The following is a 20,717-nucleotide window of genomic DNA, read 5'->3' as shown; positions in this document are numbered from 1 at the left end:
GAGAGACATGATATTAAGACTATTAATGATTATGTAACTGTAACGTCATACCACACAAACCTATCTATCTATATCTATCTACACTGCTCAAAAAAATAAAATAAAGGGAACACTTAAACAACAGAATATAACTCCAAGTAAATCAAACTTCTGTGAAATCAAACTGTCCACTTAGGAAGCAACACTGATTGACAATCAATTTCACATGCTGTTATGCAAATAGAATAGACAATAGATGGAAATTATTGGCAATTATCAAGACACACTCAATAAAGGAGTGGTTCTGCAAGTGGGGACCACAGACCACATCTCAGTACCAATGCTTTCTGGCTGATGTTTTGGTCACTTTTGAATGTTGGTTGTGCTTTCACACTCGTGGTAGCATTAGACAGACTCTACAACCCACAGAAGTTTCTCAGGTAGTGCAGCTCGTCCAGGATGGCACATCAATGTGAGCTGTTTCAAGAAGGTTTGCTGTGTCTGTCAGCGTAGTGTCCAGAGGCTGAAGGCGCTACCAGGAGACAGGCCAGTACACCAGGAGACGTGAAAGGGGCCGTAGGAGGGCAACAACCCAGCAGCAGGACCGCTACCTCCGCCTTTGTGCAAGGAGGAACAGGAGGAGCACTGCCAGAGCCCTGCAAAATGACTTCCAGCAGGCCACAAATGTGCATGTGTCTGCACAAACGGTTGGCAACCAACTCCATGAGGGTTGTATGAGGGCCCGACGTCCACAGATGGGGTTGTGCTCACAGCCCAACACCATGCAGGACGCTTGCCATTTGCCACAGAACACCAGAATTGGCAAAGTCGCCACTGGCGCCCTGTGCTCTTCACAGATGAAAGCTGGTTAACATTGAGCACATGTGACAGACGTGACAGAGTCTAGAGACGCCGTGGAGAGCGATCTGCTGCCCGCAGCATCCTTCTGCATGACCGGTTTGGCAGTGGGTCAGTAATGGTGTGGGGTGGCATTTCTTTGGAGGGCCGCACAGCCCTCCATGTGCTCGCCAGAAGTAGCCTGACTGCCATTAGGTACCAAGATGAGATCCTCAGACCCCTTGTGAGACCATATGCTGGTGAGGTTGGCCCTGGGTTCCTCCTAATGCAGGACAATGCCAGACCTCATGTGTCTGGAGTGTGTCAGCAGTTCCTGCAAGATGAAATTATTGAAGCAATGGACTGGCCCACCCGTTCCCCAGACCTGAATCCGATTGAGCACATCTGGGACATCATGTCTCGCTCCATCCACCAACGTCACGTTGCACCACAGTCTGTCCAGGAGTTGGCGGATGCTTCAGTCCAGGTCTGGGAGGAGATCCCACAGGAGACCAACCGCAACCTCATCAGGAGCATGCCCAGGCGTTGTAGGGAGGTCATACAGGCACGTCGAGGCCACACACAATACTCAGCCTCATCAGGAGCATGGCCAGACATTGTAGGGAGGTCATACAGGCACGTGGAGGCCACACACAATACTGAGCCTAATTTTGACTTGTTTTAAAGGACATTACATCAAAGTTGGATCAGCCTGTAGTGTGTTTTTCCACTTTAATTTTGGTGGTGATTCCAAATCCAGGCCTCCATTGGTTAATAAATTTGATTTCCATTGATGATTTTTGTGTGATTTTGTTGTCAGCACATTCAACGTTGTACAGAACAAAGTATTCAATGAGAATATTTCATTCATTCAGATCTAGGATGTGTTATTTGAGTGTTCCCTTTAATCTATTTGTAACAGCGATTCACAATTAGGGCTTCTTGCATTGATTTCAGTTCAGAGACACTTGGCATGAGGTGGGTAAAACTCTAATTAAGCTGGAGCTATCTGAAGGAGTACTTCAGACAATGCTGATACATTGTGTTAGGCCCATTGCAGGGCCTGGGTGTTTGGGGCATGACACAGGGATTCTATTTTGGGAGTTGTTATCTAGTGCATTGTGGTACATGTAGCAGCACAGTATGCTTTTTACAATTTAGCAGTATAGAAATGACCTTAGGAAGCGTCTGGTTAGATTATTGTGTGTTGTTTGTTCAGTAGCTGAGCTACTTAATGGGGATATTCCTATCTCGTTCATTAATGGTATGTCCACAGTATATCTGTCAGCTGTTTTCAAAATCAGTGGAGAGGTAGGCATGATTATGTGCATTTCTCCAATATAGTCTTTTGGAGTTATAGCAGAAGGTGAATAAGCAGTGCGCATCAACTCTCAGTGCAAACTGATGTAACAAGTTGACATCGATAGATGGGGGTCGAAAGACCTCCATAGTCTAGACAGGTAAGGGTCACCTACTAATCAAGCATTTATGGAATATTGTGTGACAATGCCATATATGCCTGAGATGTGAATAACCCTTTTCTCAACCTCCCACATGTTTCAAATCTAGTATTTCTGCTTCGTTCTCCCAAAAGATTACACCAACTAAGCGACATTACAGAATGGTAAGTGCAGTGTTGGAGCACAGTAATTACTGTTTTGTGAAGTCTCCCTATTATTCTAGCTGTGAGATGTTGTACACTATTGCCAAGAATTCATTCAGACGACTTTCATACTCTCAATGACAGAAGTATCAGTTTTACTGATTTTTTGATGTTCACATTGAACATACGCTGTATGTGTGACACAGGAACTAACTATACCGGTGATGTTCCCTTTCGAAATAAAACCAGTAAATATGAGTCATTATATTCCTCTTTCTAGTTCTTAAGATTTTATTTAACACCTTCCTACTTAATTATGGGGAATCTAATCGAAAGTCAACATAGCAACTACTATACAAGGCATTGTGCAGATGGGTCTGCTCCAAAAAATGCCCCAAAATTCACGTAGGAAAAAGCTTGAAAGACTCACAGAGTGCAAAGTTGCCAGTTATTCCTCTTGCTCTCCTAACTATTCTCTAACCATATGGCAGATTTTTAGAAAAGAATGAATGAATGTTCAGAGGAACAGCAGGAATTAAAGGGTTGTTCCAATTTTTGTACATGAATATTGTCAGAAAAAAAACTGAAGCGCTTTTGCAATTTACTGCTTATTAAAATTTGAAGCTTTTCTTGAGAATTTTTTTTTTGGTTACAGGTCATTGCCTAGGAGACCGACCACTGCTGTCTAGCTTGTAAACACTGCGCTGAAGCTGATTGGGAATAGGAGATAACAGCGATTCTGATTGGCTTCAAAGCTGCTTATAAGCTCAATAGAAAAGAGCTCGTAAGTCACTGCATTTTCTGCTCTCTAGCAGCGGTAGTCGGTCTCCAAGCCAACGAGCTGTAAAGAATATAAAAGAGAAAAATGTTAATATCTAAAGAAAGGCTGAAGATTTTAATAAGCAGTAAATTGCAAACTTGCTTGTATTTACAATACCCATTTACGAAGATAGGAATATCCCTTTAATTAGGGCCTCTTTAGTCTTTATTCCTCTTTGCTTGTTCATATGTGGAGTTTTTTGAGCCTTTTTTTTCCACTTCAGGGGGTTGTCCAGATTTATCACACAAGTCTGCAGTCACTCTATAAAAATGTATGTTTCTTCCCATTTTGACATGAAGATATTCGCAATGGAGGGTGAGAATCCAGCTCCCATGGACGCAGCATGTTGTGTACCTGGGATGTGTGGACTGTGTCGGGGTGTCATTTATAGTCACTTGATCAGAGTGAGGCTATAAAAAACTGTATAAATGGTATAAAAAAAATCGGCCCGACTTTCATCCAGAAAAGTGAGACGATTTTTTTTTCACTTGTCATCCGTGTACTGTCCATATACAATCTTTGTTTTTGTTTTACTGCAGCGGCTATTAATCATTTACAGGATCATTTACGGTTTCCTATATTACAGAATTGCAGTATAAGACCACGTTCACACGTTCAGTATTTGGTCAGTATTTTACATCAGTATTTGTAAGCCAAAATCAGGAGTGGAACAATCAGAGGAAAAGTATAATAGAAACACGTCACCACTTCTGTATTTATCACCCACTGCTGGTTTTATCTTACAAATACTGATGTAAAATACTGACCAAATACTGAACGTGTGCACGTGGCATCCGTAAAAATCAGATGCTATACTGTGGCTCCATGTGGCATCCGTGCCCCATGTCACACCCATGGACTTCAATGGTTGAGTCTCACCCTCTTTTTGGAGGAAAATAGTGCATGGTGCGATTTTTTTACATGCAGATTCAGACAGTGAAAAATAATGTTCATCTTCAGTAGGCGAATCTCATTCAAAATACTGAAGAGACTACTGCAGGCTGCATTTTTTTTTTTGGAGAACATTCAGATCATGTAAAATAAATTAGGTCATCTGAACAGACCAGTTGAATAACATTGATCCTGTGTGATGTCAGCTTTTTCCAAGATCAGCACTCAAACCAAAAATTTGGTAAATGTAGTCATAATGGGACCCTTACAGAACAGGCTTTCAATACGCCGGACACCTATTTTTTTATCTGCGTAAAAAGGGCACAGAGAAAAAATAAAGAGAATATGTGGTCTAGATTGCTCAGTTAAAGGGGTTTTCCCACAAATAAAACTTTTAATCAATAGATCTTGGAATAACAGTAACTTCCACAATTGGATGTGTTTAAATAAAATGTTCCTGTGCTGAGATAATCTTATAAATGTGCCCCTGCTGTGTACTGTGTAATGGCTGTGTCTGACCGTGCAGGAACATGGTCTGATCATACCACAGCTCCTGGGCAGGGGAAGAAGCAAAAGAGTATAAAGATATTACAGCAGGGGATCACAGCTGATTCTTTCTTTGAAGTAAAACATTGTTTAAAAACAGGCAGGGAAATGCTTTACTTCACAGAATGAATCAGCTGTGATCCCTGTGCTGTCCTGTCTGTATATTCTTTTGCGTCCTACCCTTCCCAGGAGCTGTGGTATGATCAGACCGTGTTCCTGTACACGGCCAGATACAGCCATTACACAGTACACAGCAGGGGCACATTTATAAGATTATCTCAGCACAGGAACATTTTTTTTAAACGCATCCAATTGTGGAACTTATTATTCCAAGATCTATTGATTAAAATGAACTTTCGTTCTTGGGAAAACCCCTTTAAATATAGTGTATTTTCCCTGGTGATGCATGTTTTTGACATGCCTTTCTGTTGTATTTTTTGTTTGTCTTTCATCTTAGTGCAGAAAGGAAGTATAACAAGAAGCTCCCCGCTTGATGTTGCCTTTTCACTGATTTAGTATTTTTTTTACATCCGTAGTTTCTGCTTGTTCCTGTTTTAATTTTAGATCTGTCTATCAGCTAAATATTCATCGCTAGTAGAACCGACTGTAGTGCCAATATATGAGGAAATTATTTATTTCTAAACAACCAATGAAAAGTGATGATTTCTCCCATTGTACATTTGATGTCATTAATATTATTGTACAGTTTGTTGCGTTTCCATTATAATACATTTTAAAGGAGTTGCTTCAGGAACAGACCTCCAGGGATACTATGTTTGGGGTTCCGGAACCTGGAGAGCGGTGTTCTGCTGCCCTGTCTGGAATGGAGAGGAGGTTCACATGTTCATCTTTCACTCCATTCATTCTTAATGGGACCTCAGGAGAAAGTCAAGTACAATGCTTGGCTTCTCCGACAGTCCCATAGACAGTGAATTGGAGGGGAAGTTTGAGCAGGCGCACCGCACCTCTCAAATTCCTGGGGGTCCCAGCAGCCGGACTTCTGGCAATCAGTAAGCTTGCCCCTTTCTTATGGCAGGAAATAACATGTTCTTTGAGAATCACCTTTGAGAGAGCAGCCTCAATTCAGTTTCATAGACAATAATTCCATATTTTTTTACTTGGGTATATAGATTAGCAGAGCATGTTGTTCTTCCCATTCAAATTACGTTTCTTGATGGAAAACATAGTTGTGTAATTAATACTTATACACTATTCTAATATAATTTCTGTATCAATTTTATTTACTTTTTCCAGATCTCGGTTTGTTGTCTTTCAATTGGAAACTTCATTGTTTACTTACTGAGAGCGAGAAACTGTTCTGGTCTCATAGGATCATCAAATAATAGATCAAATAACGTTTCCCATTGGTTGAGTGGATTAGTAATTACAATATAAATATCACTTCCTTGAACCCTTGTTCTTATTTATGCTGAAGATAGATCTAATAATGATATTTGCTCCATGTTTGGGGTCGTTGTCTTGCTGCAGAATAAATTTGGAGCCAATCAGACACCTCCCTGATGGTGTTGCATGATGGATGAGTATCTGCCTGTATTGCTCATCATTGAGGAAATCATTAATTTTGACCAAATCTCCAACTAATTTTGCTGAATTGCAGTCCCAAACTTGCAAGCAGCCTCCACCATGCTTCACTGTTGCCTGCGGACACTCATTATTGTACTACTTTCCAGCCCTTTGGCGAACAAACTGCCTTCTGTTAAAGCCAAATTTTTCACATTTTGACTCAGTACGGAGCACTTACTACCATTTTTCTGCACCTAGGTTTGTCTGCATAGCTGAATCACTTGGCCTTGTTTCCATGTGGAAAGTATGGCTTTTCGGCCACATTTCCTCACTGAAAAAGATTTTAGCCAGACTACTCCAAAAAGTAGATGTGTGTAGTTGGGTCCCACTTGCTACTATTTATGAGGTGATGACAGCACTGCTGGACATCTTCTGATTTCAAAGGGAAGTGAACATGATGCGTCTTTTATTTGCTGCGCTAAGTTTCCTTGGTCGACCACTTCTCTTACAGTTCTCCATGTTGCCCATTTCTTGATGATTCTTTAAAGCGAACCTGTCAGCAAAATTTTGCTAAGTAAACTACAGTCATTGTCATGTTGGGGCTGCTGCACTGATTAATATGATACCTGAGGTGAAGACCTGCCCACAGGCCTGCCCCTGTCTGTTTCTCTGGCTGTCTGTGTCTGTCTCTATGATGATGAAGGCTTCGAGTCGGGCCTGTGGGTAGGTGTTTTCTTGCTGATCTGGTCTAGAGCACCAGGATAAGACCCCACCTACAGTCCCGCCCTGGAGCACAGGCATATCATTAACTCAAAACTGCAAACACTGATTACACAAGAACCACAAGATGGATTTCTTCACCTCAGGTATCATATTAATCACTGCAGCATCTCCAATATGACACTGCCTGTAGTTTACTTATCAAAATCCTGCTGACATGTTTGCTTTAAAAGAGGTTGAACAGCGCATCTTGAAATGCCAGTTTGCTTTGAAATCTTTGCTCGGGAGAGACCTTGCTGATACAGTATAACTTCTAGTACAACAAAGAAAAAATATAGGGCCCACACACCTTTAGTATTAAATTAATGTACAGGTGTAAATTAATGTACAGGTGTACACATACACGGTGCTTCAGCACACTGCAATTAATTAATTCATGAACTTCAATATTGCTATAAACGTTAAAAAATGTAAGGTACTTAGTGTTTTTTGATCAAAGAGCGCAAAAGCCATCCAACCATGTCAAGGTGTACCTTTTAGTATAGATGGACCCTAAATAAGGACAATAGTATTTAGGGACCATCTATATTTAGTTACCATCCGTGTATGTATATGGCAGTATAACTAGTGTGTACATAGAATAAATAATGCTAATTTGTAGGCAAAGGGTGGGGACACCAAATATTGATTTGATTCAGACATCTTGTTTGTTCATTCACTTTGCATTATGTTAACTGATAAAAACAAAAAAATAAAAAGTAACCGTCATTTTATTTTTTATTATTTTCATCTTTCTTTTTTTTCTATAATACATTTTTACCGGGTTTCATAAATAATTAACAACATCAAATAAGAACCAAAAGACGTTGAAAAGTACCTTATTTATATCATAATTTGACCAACGGCAAAATGGCATTTATAGAATGATAATAAAGAAAAAAAAGGTGGGTTTACACCATCTGACCAGTGGTATCAAGCGTCTGCCAATCAAATACTTATTTGCTTATTGCCAATTATTTAATAGCCCATTTAGACAAACCAACCTCTTTCATGTAATATGCACAAAGAGTGATCAGTGCTCACAAACTTAGGTTCTGTTTACACAGGACAATGCGCTGTTGAGAACGATGATCTTTTATGCATTCCAAAAGTACCTTTCACCCTACGAACATATCCTAAGTCATATTGCAAGACTCGTTAAATGGTCGATTGTGACTTGTAGGAGTGTCAGCTTAGTGTGATACAATTCTCTTGGACTACCCCTTCTCAATCACTATCTTTCCCCAATGCAAAATAATAACACCTATACTCACTTCCGCTGCCGGCGCCATTCTAGCCGTGCCGGCACTGGTTCTCCTGGGGATCACTGGCTTCATTCTCCATGCCTTCGGATACGTCATGTACATCCGGTGGAATTTAGAGCAACTGCTCTCTCACTTCCTCCGGCTGTATGTGATTTGTGTGAAGGAGAGCATAGAGAATCCAGCGCTGATTGACCACAAGGATCGCGTTACATAATGTTACACTATCCCCAGGGTGAGCCAGTACCGGCACCGCTGGAACTGCGCCTGCATCGGAGGCGAGTATAGGCGTTATTATCTTACATAGGAACATAGGGATTGAGAAGAGGTTGTCCGAGTAGTGGACAACTCCTTTAAAGTGCTGTTCATAGTGTAGACTATATACCTTTGCAATTTGTGGGTGGCGTGTTTGGGGCTTGGATTGTTCTTTTTTAAGGGATCTGTTCTACTCCATACTTCTCATTACTTTAACTGTATTCATTTCTTTTGGTTTTACCTGCTGTCTTCACTTGAGCTATTTCCACGTCTGCCCATTGTGTGGCATGTCTTTGTGCTGGATACGTGTAGGTGATTTTCCCAGGTGTCCTTTCCACCTCTTACTTTTGAGTCTTCGCTCTCTGATCTGTCTCACTATTTTAATAGCATTTTTAATTTTTTTATGAGTTAATAAAGTGATTGACTTTTATCGTGTTTCATTGCCTTGTGTCTGTATTATTTAGTACTGATAAATAGTTATATAAGAAGTAGTGATAAAATCAGCCGTGTTTGCTATGTATTTGTATTTCACTCTATTCACCGCCGCTCCAGTAATTGTGCTTTCTGCAGTAATTGACTGCTTGGCACAAGTGATGCGCGTATCCTGGACTGCCAATCTTAGTCAGAATTGCTAATGAGATTACAGGTTTTAGCATTGCAAGAAACCAGGCAAGTCTCTTCTAAATCCCACATCTCTCTCTTTCCAGGCAGTTAAGCTTTCAGTGAGAAGGACAGGACCTATATGAAGAAATAAAAAGCGGCACCACAGTCGTGACTGGTCGGCTTTTGTTTGGGTGCCAGACGGCAGTGACTCAAGCATCAGCAGCCTAGTGGGAATACAAGGTGGAGGATGCATCAGGAGAGCGCCGTAAGATATCCTGTAACATCCTAAGCTGAACTGAGAGTGAACATTCCTACAGCTACGGATACCCCGAAGAGTCAGAATGGCCACCTCTCGGCTAGTAAACAGAAGCACCAGGGACATTGCAAATGTGATGCAAAGGTTGCAAGGTGAGAAACCTTCATATAAGCTGGCACTGAATATTTTTACTTTACCGGGTGATATTGTATTTGTTGTGCTAGAGTTAGATCTTGCTAATTTAGTGCATCAGTTCTAAGATTAGAGCGATTATGTGAAAGTCACGAGTAACCGAAAAAATCAAACAAAAACATATCATGTGTACCAGGCTATAGGTTCAGTGTGGAGATTCACCTTTAGTAAAGAAAAAGACATTAATTTATTAGGTAAATGTATAACAAGCAACACCATAATACATTATTATATCGAGAATCATTTTCTTAAGAATTCACATTTTGATATCAAAATGAATTGTTGTCTATATACTGTACATGAACAGGTATTAATCAAAGGTACTCGGAAAGTGCCAGTCTGATGCCATGTTCAAGTGTCTTTTATGCAATATGATCACATCTGGTGGTGCTTTACTCAATGTATGTATGGTTTACAAAATGAAATATTGTGCCAAAATGTGAGGGCTTCAACAGACAAAGGTCTGCACTGTACGTAAGTCCTGTAAATGCAACTATACATCAAATGGTCCTCCACTGGTGGAAACAGACAGAGGGGGCGCCGCTGTAAGAACAGTATATGGGCCCTTTGTAGTCCAATGACTCATCATAATGCACAATTCCACTTGGTTTTAAAGGTGAAAATGGGCCCCCATGCGGCTGCACAGGTTGCACCAATGACATGTCTGCCCTAGTGTCCCTCTCGACTAACCTGAATGGAAGAACATGGCAATGAGCTGTATCACATGCACGTGGTTGACAGCACCACAAATTGCTGACATACAATTTAATGTTCGAACAGATCTAGTTTCCTTTTGGACATGTAGGTAAAGGGATGAAATGCAAAGTTTATTGAAGCCCTAATATGAACTCCAATATACTCTGCATTTATGAAGATGCTGTTGAACCTCTTTCTTTTGCCACGTTCTATCACATGAATGGCCATTCATTAAAAAAGACACTGTGTAACACCACATTTCTCCTGTAAGGACTCAGTCTGTACGTCTGTACGTTGGTCAGGGATCACATTGCATACCTCGGACTGGCCATTGGCTCGCCTGACCTAAGTGTGACAGCCTGTATTTCTATGCAGCTGTCATGCCCAGGTCAGGAGAGCTGTCGGCCATTTCGAGAATTGCGATGCGATCCTTGCGCCCTTAATACGGCCGTCTGACTGCGCTCTACTGGTCACTTCCACAAAAATGTTGTCCTGAATTTCACAAACACTTTTAAAATTCTTTGTAGCACCTGTCTTGTAGACCTAAAAAATGCTAAGAAAATAATTTTGCAGATTTCCAAAACCTGTTTAATGTTTAGACTTGTCTCCAACTTTTCACTGACGTACATAATTGTTTATTTTACTCAATTATATAGCGCCATCAATTCCCAGCACTTTACAGACATTATCATCACTGTCCCCATCGGGGCTCACAATCTAAATTTCCTATCAGTATGTCTTTGGAGTGTGGGAGGAAACCCATGCAAACAGGAGAGAACATACAAACTCCTTGCAGATGTTGTCCTTGGTGGGATTTGAACCCAGGACCCCAGCGCTACAAAGCTGCAGTGCTAACCACTGAACTACCGTGCTGCCCTACATGTGGTAGAACAGCCAGAAGTAGAGGACAAACAGAAGGTAATGTGCCAGGATCAGACTATGACCACGGCCCCACTATCAGTATGTGGTCAGTATTTGGTCAGTATTTTTTTCTCAGGAGTGGGAGCCAAAACCAAGTGAGGAACAATCAGTGAAAAGGTATAATAGAAGCAAGTCACCAATTCTGCATCCACTCCTGAGAAAAAATACTGACCGAATACTGACCAAATACTGATAGTGGGGCCGTGACCTTAGCAGAGTTTCTTTACTGTGTCATCATGGATATGCTTAGGTCTGCACAGATCCTGCAGAAACAAAACTGTAGGGCATTTTTATTTCAAGGGTTATTCCATCTTCATGCCAATGTTGTAGAAAAAAAACATGGACCGCACATCAAAAAAATCATACAAATGATTTAATGCTAATAGGCAAAAATTTACAAAACTGAACATGAGATTCTTATTCTGATCAGACTGTAGGAAGCCCACTGCCACGTCACCGTGAACCTCTCAGTGGGTTCCTAATTTTTTATAGCCTTAAAGATGCGACGCTGTGTGCCAACCACTTCCCTGTCGACAATGCACCAGTAGGGCGGGCAACCCGGTGCCTCACAACACCCATGCTGCAAGGCTGAGGATGTGCGGTCCATGTCTTTCTACAGCTACGGTTTATTCCCATCTTCATAAATAGGCAATTTCACATATTCCTTGTATTTACATGCACTTTTGTACTTTACTGCTTATTAATATTTTCAGCTGTTCTTCAAATTTAAATAATTTTTTTTCCGACTAGTTGCCTTATAGACTGACCATTACTGCTAGACGGCAGAACTTGCACAGTGCATACAATCTCTTTTCTGTAGAGCTTGTAAACACTGTTTTCAATCTAGCCAGGATCATTGCCTCCTAATCTCAGCCAGCTTCAGTTCAGTGTTTACAAGCTAGCATACAGAGGTGGTCGGTTTACTAGGCAACGACCTGTAAACCAAGGAAAAGTGCTTTACCAGTGTGATACATGTAATGACTGACAGTCTGTTCTCCTCATCTAGAAGTAGACGGCTTAGGAGGGTTGATCTTACTGACAGATTCCTTTTAATATCTGCACATTTTAATAAGCCGTATATTGCAATGTATAAGCACTCTCCGACAATACCTATCTATGAAGATGGGAATATCCATTGAAGATCTCTTGCAAAGTTGCTTTATTTTATATCTGATGGCAAAGTACACACATTTTGTGCGATGTTGACTTTGAAGGCATTGTCATCCTGCACGTTTTCTGACCTGTCAGTTGTCGGGGCGTTAGGTGCAGCAGTTTCAGTGAAGCCGAGAGATCAGCCTATTTATTTGCTGTGATAGAGAGTAGACGCAGAGGATGATCATAGTGTACAGTATGGTACCAGCAGATTGTGGGCTCCGTATGACTGTGTTTATGTGTTTTCTGACTCTCGCTCTTATGCCAGGTGCTGGACGCTGTAAACTCAATATGCTGCTATCGCTGCTCTCATTTCCATAAATATTTCACTTTTTGCCAAGATTTATAGTGGATTGTGCACTGACTCACTGCTTAGGATTGTAATGCATTATGAATGAAGACATGGATGGTCTGCACTGCAGATACGTTCTCACGTCCCTGGAAATACAGTAGAAATCTATGATGTCATTATATTATCTACATACCTGGTGTGTATATTATACAAGTCTCTACCTTGTAAGATGCAAGAAAGCTATGTATGGCCAGATTCACACATCCGTTTATTGCAGCCCGACTACAGACCGGCCATGAGTCTCTTATACTAAACTTGACAGCCTCATATATGACTATACAGATGTGTTAAGGAAAGGCATTTATTGCATGTGTGTTATATTTACTTTTTGATACAATAATTATTATAATATGATGTATGAAAAACTGGTTATGTCTCACGAGTACTGCTGGTAGTAATAAATGAGTGAAGGATCACCAGCCCTGTTCACACTGTGTCTTGAGCCATGTTCTAAATCAAAAATTAAAATGAGGAACAATTTTTTTGAGGCCTCATTCAGACGTCCAATATTCCTGTACTAGGATAGGACTCGTTCCTGTGATAGTCTATGGGGCCATTCTCATGTCTGTAATTTTTCAATGCAAAATTGCAGAGACATGTTCGATTTTGATCCAAATGTCGGATCAAAAAAAGGCAACGCAAATCTATGGGTCCGTGAAAAAAATCAGACCACAGTCAGATTTTCACGAACTGTGAGAAAGGAGATGGTGGAGAAACGTTTTCTTTCTCCATGTGCGTGAAAACCTGATGACACTCAGGCCACACTCTGATCAAACTCCGATCAGGGTCTGATCAAAATAATCAGTCCTAAGGCTCATTCAGACGTCAGTCTTTCTCTTACAAGTGATATCTGTGTTTTTCACATGTAGCATTCGCACCTATGATATTCTATGGGCTAGCTAATATGTCCAATTTTTATTCTTTAGACGTAAGTGTCCACACAAAAGCACTGAGACTTGTCCGAGCGGATTCTTGGATCAAAATAGCCAAGGCAAATGTATGGATTAGTGAAGAAAATCAGACAGCACTTGGATGCCCTCTGTGTGCTGTCCGGTTTTCACTTACTGTTTTGTTAGAACTTTCTTGAAAAACCTCTTTCTTTTTTTTCGATCCGAGAAAAACTGATGAAACTCTGACCAAACTCTTATGGCACTCTGATCAAATACATTGGTGAAATTATTTTTTATTGGAATTCTTGAAGATGGGATCATCATCTCACAAAATTCTGGAACTAATACTCCTGAACCTATGATTTCCACAGAACGACACAAGATATACTGTATTTTTTGGATTATAAGACACACTTTTTTCAGGGCTATGGAGTCGGAGTCGTGGAGTCGGAGCTCATTTTGGTGGAGTCGGAGTCGGTATAAAATGGACCGACTCCAACTCCTAAAATTGGGTACAGTAATTCAATGCAGTTTGTGGGGAATATTTTTTTCATAAGAATTTGGGAAAGTTATGAAATGTCCTATAAATGTCTGTCCTATTCCTGGTATAAGGGTCTAGACTTTTAGCTGAGATGAATCTGTGCTACAGTAAATATATCACTTAAACATGAGCCATGTATGAGGGAGTCGGAGTCGTGGAGTCGGAGTCATGGAAATTGAGGAGTCGGAGGTTTGGATTACCGACTCCACAGTCCTGCTTTTATTCCCCCAAATATGGGAGGAAAATGGGGGTGCGTCTTATAATCCGATAGTTGCACATGATGTACTTCTTATCCCATGTAGATTTTCTGCAACATTTTTGCACCAATGGAGTAAGTGAGGTTACTTGTGTTTTTTTTTTTTTTTTTCACTTCGTTCTTGAGTTAGTTTTTTTACATGTGTTTTTGTCGTATTTTTCAGCAATGTTTTTTTGATATGTCACGCTTAAATTAAAGGGGTTTTCCCATGAACAAAAGTTCGTTTTAAAAATTGACTGTGTCTGACCGTGTACGGAACATACCACATCTCCTGGGCAGGGGAGGAAGCAAAAGACAATACAGACATTACAGCCGGGGATCGCAGAGGACTCATTTTGTGAGGTAAAATATTTCACTGGCTGTTTTTAAACAATATTTTACCAATAAACAATATATATTTTTTTTATTATACGCGTGTTTATTTCCTTTGTGTGTATTGGAACAACACAAAAAAAACGGAGAAAAACAGGCAAATTGGACATAATTTCACACACCCCAGAAATGGGCCGGAAAAAATTGTCAAACAAATTACACTATATTTATACACCCCTTATTTTACTTTAAAACTCTTCAAAATCCACCTGTTGTTTTTTTAAATTTGAGTGGGTTATTGTTATTTGTGCTAAATATTGTGTACAGGCTAATTGAAGTATGATACATAGAAAGTGCGCCTGTCCATGATGCTAGAAGATCCACACATGGTAATCCGCACACATCAATACAACATTAAAGAGGCGCAAAATGTGCCATATTATCAAAGGTGATGGACTATTGGATGATCAGAGAAAAGTATATAAACCGTCATTGACAGGGTGTAGAAGAATTGAACCTAAGTATTGTGTTTTACCAAGTTATTTTTGTACTTATTAGTACTTGCGTATTTTCTTAACACTGCATAACGACGTGTTCCTCTCGGACGTGTGACGTGGGATGTGACGGATCCACGGCAGATCTGCCATTCTCTTACACGCCCTTGTTCTTCTCCCCTTTGAAGGTGGCCCCTTGCTGTGCTTTGTGTTCTGATAGCCATGTGCTAGTAATGGCAGTGCAATAGTGAAGCGTCATGGTGACCCGGACGCTGCAGAGACTATTGAGTTGCTGCATGAAAGCAGGAAGCCACACATGTATGCGGAGACTGCAAACATTCAGTTGTAAATTCCTGAGGCTGAACCCAAGCTATTCTCTGTTTGTGTAACTAAGGAAGCCATGGGAAGGGCCATACTGTGTCGCTGACTCCATAGTTCAGTAGTGGGTAGCATTGTATACAAGCTGTTCTCTAGGAGCCAGCCATGGCTTGCACATACCTTTCTGACACCTCCTTTCTACTAGGAGGAAATGCTTAGTCCTGTTATTAAATATGGTGTGTGCACCGTACCGTCCTTTTAATAAGAAACTGATCTGCTTTCTTTGGGATTAATCCTTTTGTATTTTTATCTAGAAAATCTGAATCTGGCATTTGCAGTAAGAAGACTGAGCTGAGAATCAATAAAGGGGTTTTCCACTTTTTTCTTTTATCGGTCATATGGCTATCAAAATAATAAGCAGCACATTCTTGCCCATCAATTCCCTGCCGCTCCTCTTTACCTCTGGCTGAGGCCCCTACCAGTCTCCTGCCCTTCTTTTTCAGTATTGAATCACCGTTGTGGTCACTAATTGACTGCAGCAGTGAAGCACCAACTGCACCTGAAGAGATTGTGGGGGATAGAAAGCTGAGTATGTGCTGTTACTTTTTTGCCTAGCAAATGTGTTCATATGTTAAATAAGAGTGCAAAACCCATTTAAAGGGTTATTACCAATATTAAAAGAAGTCCACTATCCTGGAGATAAGGGATAACTTACTGATTGCTGGGGGGCTTGACCGCTGGTACCCTCAGTGACCCCAATAAAAAGTTCTCTTGAACTGGTCTCTGTAGAGCCCCATCTTTAATGCAGTGGGTGTACATACTCCTCATTCGCTCCATTTATTCTCCATGGGACTGCAAAAAAAGCCAAGTACAACCTTCAGCTATTTCCAGCAGTCCCATAGACAATGAATGAAGAGGAGGTCAAACGTGCACTTCCACTCCTTTCCAGCTGGGGCTCTATTGAGACCTTATTCTGGAGATCGCTGAAGGTCCTAGCAGTCGGACCACCATTGATCAGTAGGTGACCCTCTATTCCATGGATTGGGGTTCACCTAATATCTTGGGAATAATCCTTTAACTCTTTTTTATTGATGACGTATAACAAGTATTCTACTTTTTTTTTTCAAAGTCGTTTTATTGAACAATATACAAAGCAAAGAATTGTTACAGTTGCCAAGGAAAAAGGAAAAAAAAAGATTGCACAAAGACATAGCACGATTTGCTATCAGTTGTTCCATTTACGTTGTCAAATACATATACAGTTGTGGCCAAAAGTTTTGAGACTGACACAAATTTTGTTTTTCACAATGTTTGCTGCTTTAGATCTTTTAGTCAAATGTTTCTATTATTACTGACTGAGATTCTGGTTTGGCTTTTATCCTAAATCATGTGGCAAGACTCATTAGAGAGTCAATATTGACTTTTAGAATTGCTACTTCCTGTAGGTGGCACTAGAGTTCTAGTCCTCTTCCTCTCTGAAGAGACAATTTGCATATTTCCCAGAGAAGCATTGCAGCTTAAAAGTCTCCTCACCTTGGCATGTCAGGCTTGACATGTCACTCTCCGCAAGGAGAAACGTTACCCCTTGGATCCCTGTCAGACACTTCTCACCCAGCCAAGCCAGATCTCACACTTTGCACTGATGAGGGGTAGTACCCTGAAACACAGTGTCTGCAAATTGAGATTCTGGTTTTGGCTTTTATCTTAAGTCATGTGAAAAGGCTCATTAGAGAGTAGATATTGACCTTTAGGATCACTACTTCCAATAGGTGGCACTAGAGTTCTAGTCCTCTTCCTCTCTGAAGAGACAATTTGCATAATGTTACTGAAGCACAATTATAAGTATTTCATTAGTTTTTACACTTTTATTGACAAATACGGTACATCAAGTTTATGCAAAGACTTGATATTTACAGGGGTGAACCTTATGTTTCAAGACTTCTGCAATCTCCCCTGCATGCTGGATATCAGCTTTTGGGCCAAATCCTAACTGACAGACAACCCATTCTTGTCTAATCAGTGCTTGGAGATTATCACAATTTCTGTGTTTTTGTTTGTTCACCCACTTTTTGGGATTGAGATCTAGGGAGATTACTGGCCATGGACAAAATATGTAATGTTTTGTTCACCGAGCCACTTAGTTATCACTTTTGCCTTATAACTAGTGTTGAGCGATACCTTCCGATATCGGGAAATATCGGATCGGATTGGATCGGACCGATACCGAAAAAGTATCGGATATCGCCGATTCCGATACCGGAAACCAATGCAAGTCAATGGGACATAAATATCGGAATTAAAATAAACCCTTTCTTTCCTTGTAGGTTATTTCTACATGAAGGAAAACAACTAAGAATAATGTAGAATGTATTGGGGGAGGTGGGGGAGACAATAAAGGCATAGAGGTTTAGCCCAGTCAAATGGAATAGCAGGAATTAATATTTTTTTATTATGTTCTGAGTTACGGAAATATTAACTATGTTAAGTATTTTTATATTTTGTCAGATATTTATGTTTCACTACTTCCATGCTCTTCACCTTCTTTTTTACTTCTCCCACACTTTCTCCTTCATCATCCTCAGCATCTTTTTCATCCACTTCTTCTTCACCTTCTTCTTCTTCACCTTCTTCGTATTATTCTTTTTTTTACATTCTTCATATTCTACTTCTTCATCTTCTTCATATTCTTCTTCTTCATCATATTCTTATTTGTGACAGGCATTCCTGTAGTTGTTATCTATAAAAGGTTGGACATTACACCTTTCGTTCTGCCCGTCACAAAAGATTTACAACAGGATTTGTCCGCGTTCAGTTTGGCCTGCAGCAGCAGGTCTTTTCCAGGGGCACCACGAGGAGGAACGGACTCACCCCCATACACTGCTTAGTCATCTTCTGCTTATAATTTAGATATTATCTTTTGCTCTGATTTTTAGTCTTATGCTTAATGTTCTTCCGCTTTTTGTTCTGCAGCTTCTTGTATTTCTGCTTCTTGGTTTTCTGTCTCTTGTTTTTCTGTATCTTGGTGCTTGTCTTCTCTTCTTTGTCTTCTTGGTCAACTTCTTCAGGGTCATCTTCTTGGTCTTCTTCGGGGTGGTCTTCAGGGTCGTCGTCTTCGGGGGTCCTCGTCTTCGGGGTCCTCGTCTTCTTCGGGTTGGTCTTCTGGGTCCTCGTCTTCGGGGTCCTCGTCTTCTTCGGGGTGGTCTTCAGGGTCCTCGTCTTCTTCGGGGTGGTCTTCAGGGTCCTCGTCTTCTTCGGGGTGGTCTTCAGGGTCCTCGTCTTCAGGGTCATTGTCTTCGGGGTCCTCGTCTTCTTAGGGTTGGTCTTCAGGGTCCTCGTCTTCAGGGTCCTCGTCAGGGAGATCCAGAGTGATTACCAAGAACCATTTCAAAAAGCTTGAACTTGGAAATGTAGCAGAAGGTACAAGAAAGCTGAGGAACTACCGAGGACCAGCTGACGGTACTGGAACCCGGATGGATAGCAGAAGGTACAAGAGCCAATGGAACTACCGAGGACCAGCTGATGTTACTGGAACTCGGTTACTAAGCAGGAGGTACCTGTGCCAGAAAGCACTACCAAGGACCAGCAGACGTTGGTGGAACTTGGATACCGAGAAGGAGGCACCTAATCCAAAGGCACTGCCGAGAACCAGCTGACGGTACTGGAACCCGGATGGGTAGCAGAAGGTACCCATGTAAAAAAAAAGTTCAAGGCCGCGAGCCGGCCGCAGTTACCAAAACCCACAGTCCTACAGAGGGTGCTTGTCCTATTGGCACTATGGAACCAGCCTTCATTGCCAGATCCCGCAGCCCACATAGGAGTCACCTAAACTGCAGGCACCATAGAGTCGGCTAACCCGACCGCAACACGACAGGACAACGCATTGGAGGCAAAGTGACGTTGACACTACCCGGAAACAGCTGGCGTGCTGGAACCAGGCTGGGCAGGAGGGAGTACCCGTGCCAAAGACACTGCCGAGAACCAGCTGACGGTACTGGAACCCGGATGGGTAGCAGAAGATACAAGAGCAAATGGAACTACCGAGGACCAGCTGACGGTACTGGAACCCGGATGGGTAGCAGAAGGTACAAGAGCCAATGGAACTACCGAGGACCAGCTGATGTTACTGGAACTCGGTTACTAAGCAGGAGGTACCTGTGCCAGAAAGCACTACCAAGGACCAGCAGACGTTGGTGGAACTTGGATACCGAGAAGGAGGCACCTAATCCAAAGGCACTGCCGAGAACCAGCTGACGGTACTGGAACCCGGATGGGTAGCAGAAGGTACCCATGTAAAAAAAAGTTCAAGGCCGCGAGCCGGCCGCAGTTACCAAAACCCACAGTCCTACAGAGGGTGCTTGTCCTATTGGCACTATGGAACCAGCCTTCATTGCCAGATCCCGCAGCCCACATAGGAGTCACCTAAACTGCAGGCACCATAGAGTCGGCTAACCCGACCGCAACACGACAGGACAACGCATTGGAGGCAAAGTGACGTTGACACTACCCGGAAACAGCTGGCGTGCTGGAACCAGGCTGGGCAGGAGGGAGTACCCGTGCCAAAGACACTGCCGAGAACCAGCTGACGGTACTGGAACCCGGATGGGTAGCAGAAGATACAAGAGCAAATGGAACTACCGAGGACCAGCTGACGGTACTGGAACCCGGATGGGTAGCAGAAGGTACAAGAGCCAATGGAACTACCGAGGACCAGCTGATGTTACTGGAACTCGGTTACTAAGCAGGAGGTACCTGTGCCAGAAAGCACTACCAAGGACCAGCAGACGTTGGTGGAACTTGGATACCGAGAAGGAGGCACCTAATCCAAAGGCACTGCCGAGAACCAGCTGACGGTACTGGAACCCGGATGGGTAGCAGAAGGTACCCATGTAAAAAAAAAGTTCAAGGCCGCGAGCCGGCCGCAGTTACCAAAACCCACAGTCCTACAGAGGGTGCTTGTCCTATTGGCACTATGGAACCAGCCTTCATTGCCAGATCCCGCAGCCCACATAGGAGTCACCTAAACTGCAGGCACCATAGAGTCGGCTAACCCGACCGCAACACGACAGGACAACGCATTGGAGGCAAAGTGACGTTGACACTACCCGGAAACAGCTGGCGTGCTGGAACCAGGCTGGGCAGGAGGGAGTACCCGTGCCAAAGACACTGCCGAGAACCAGCTGACGGTACTGGAACCCGGATGGGTAGCAGAAGGTACAAGAGCCAATGGAACTGCCGAGAACCAGCTGGCGGTGCTGGAG

At 42.0% G+C, this 20,717-nt stretch overlaps 1 protein-coding gene across 2 annotated transcripts in view; it reads left to right on the top strand.

The window, feature by feature from the left end:
- Positions 1–20,717, top strand: part of SYNE1 (spectrin repeat containing nuclear envelope protein 1) — a 613,834-nt gene that overhangs the window by 24,919 nt on the left and 568,198 nt on the right. For both annotated transcript variants that reach the window (XM_073672712.1, XM_073672713.1), the window contains exon 2: positions 9,184–9,487. In XM_073672712.1, coding sequence (XP_073528813.1) covers positions 9,421–9,487 — 67 coding nt within the window. In that variant the 5' untranslated portion in view covers positions 9,184–9,420. The remainder of the gene's footprint in view (positions 1–9,183; positions 9,488–20,717) is intronic.

Source organism: Phyllobates terribilis, unplaced genomic scaffold (genome assembly GCF_046119375.1).
Source record: "Phyllobates terribilis strain yellow unplaced genomic scaffold, ASM4611937v1 Scaffold_3__8_contigs__length_932513732, whole genome shotgun sequence".
NCBI lineage: Eukaryota > Metazoa > Chordata > Amphibia > Anura > Dendrobatidae > Phyllobates > Phyllobates terribilis.
This window is presented reverse-complemented; position numbering and strand designations above follow the sequence as displayed.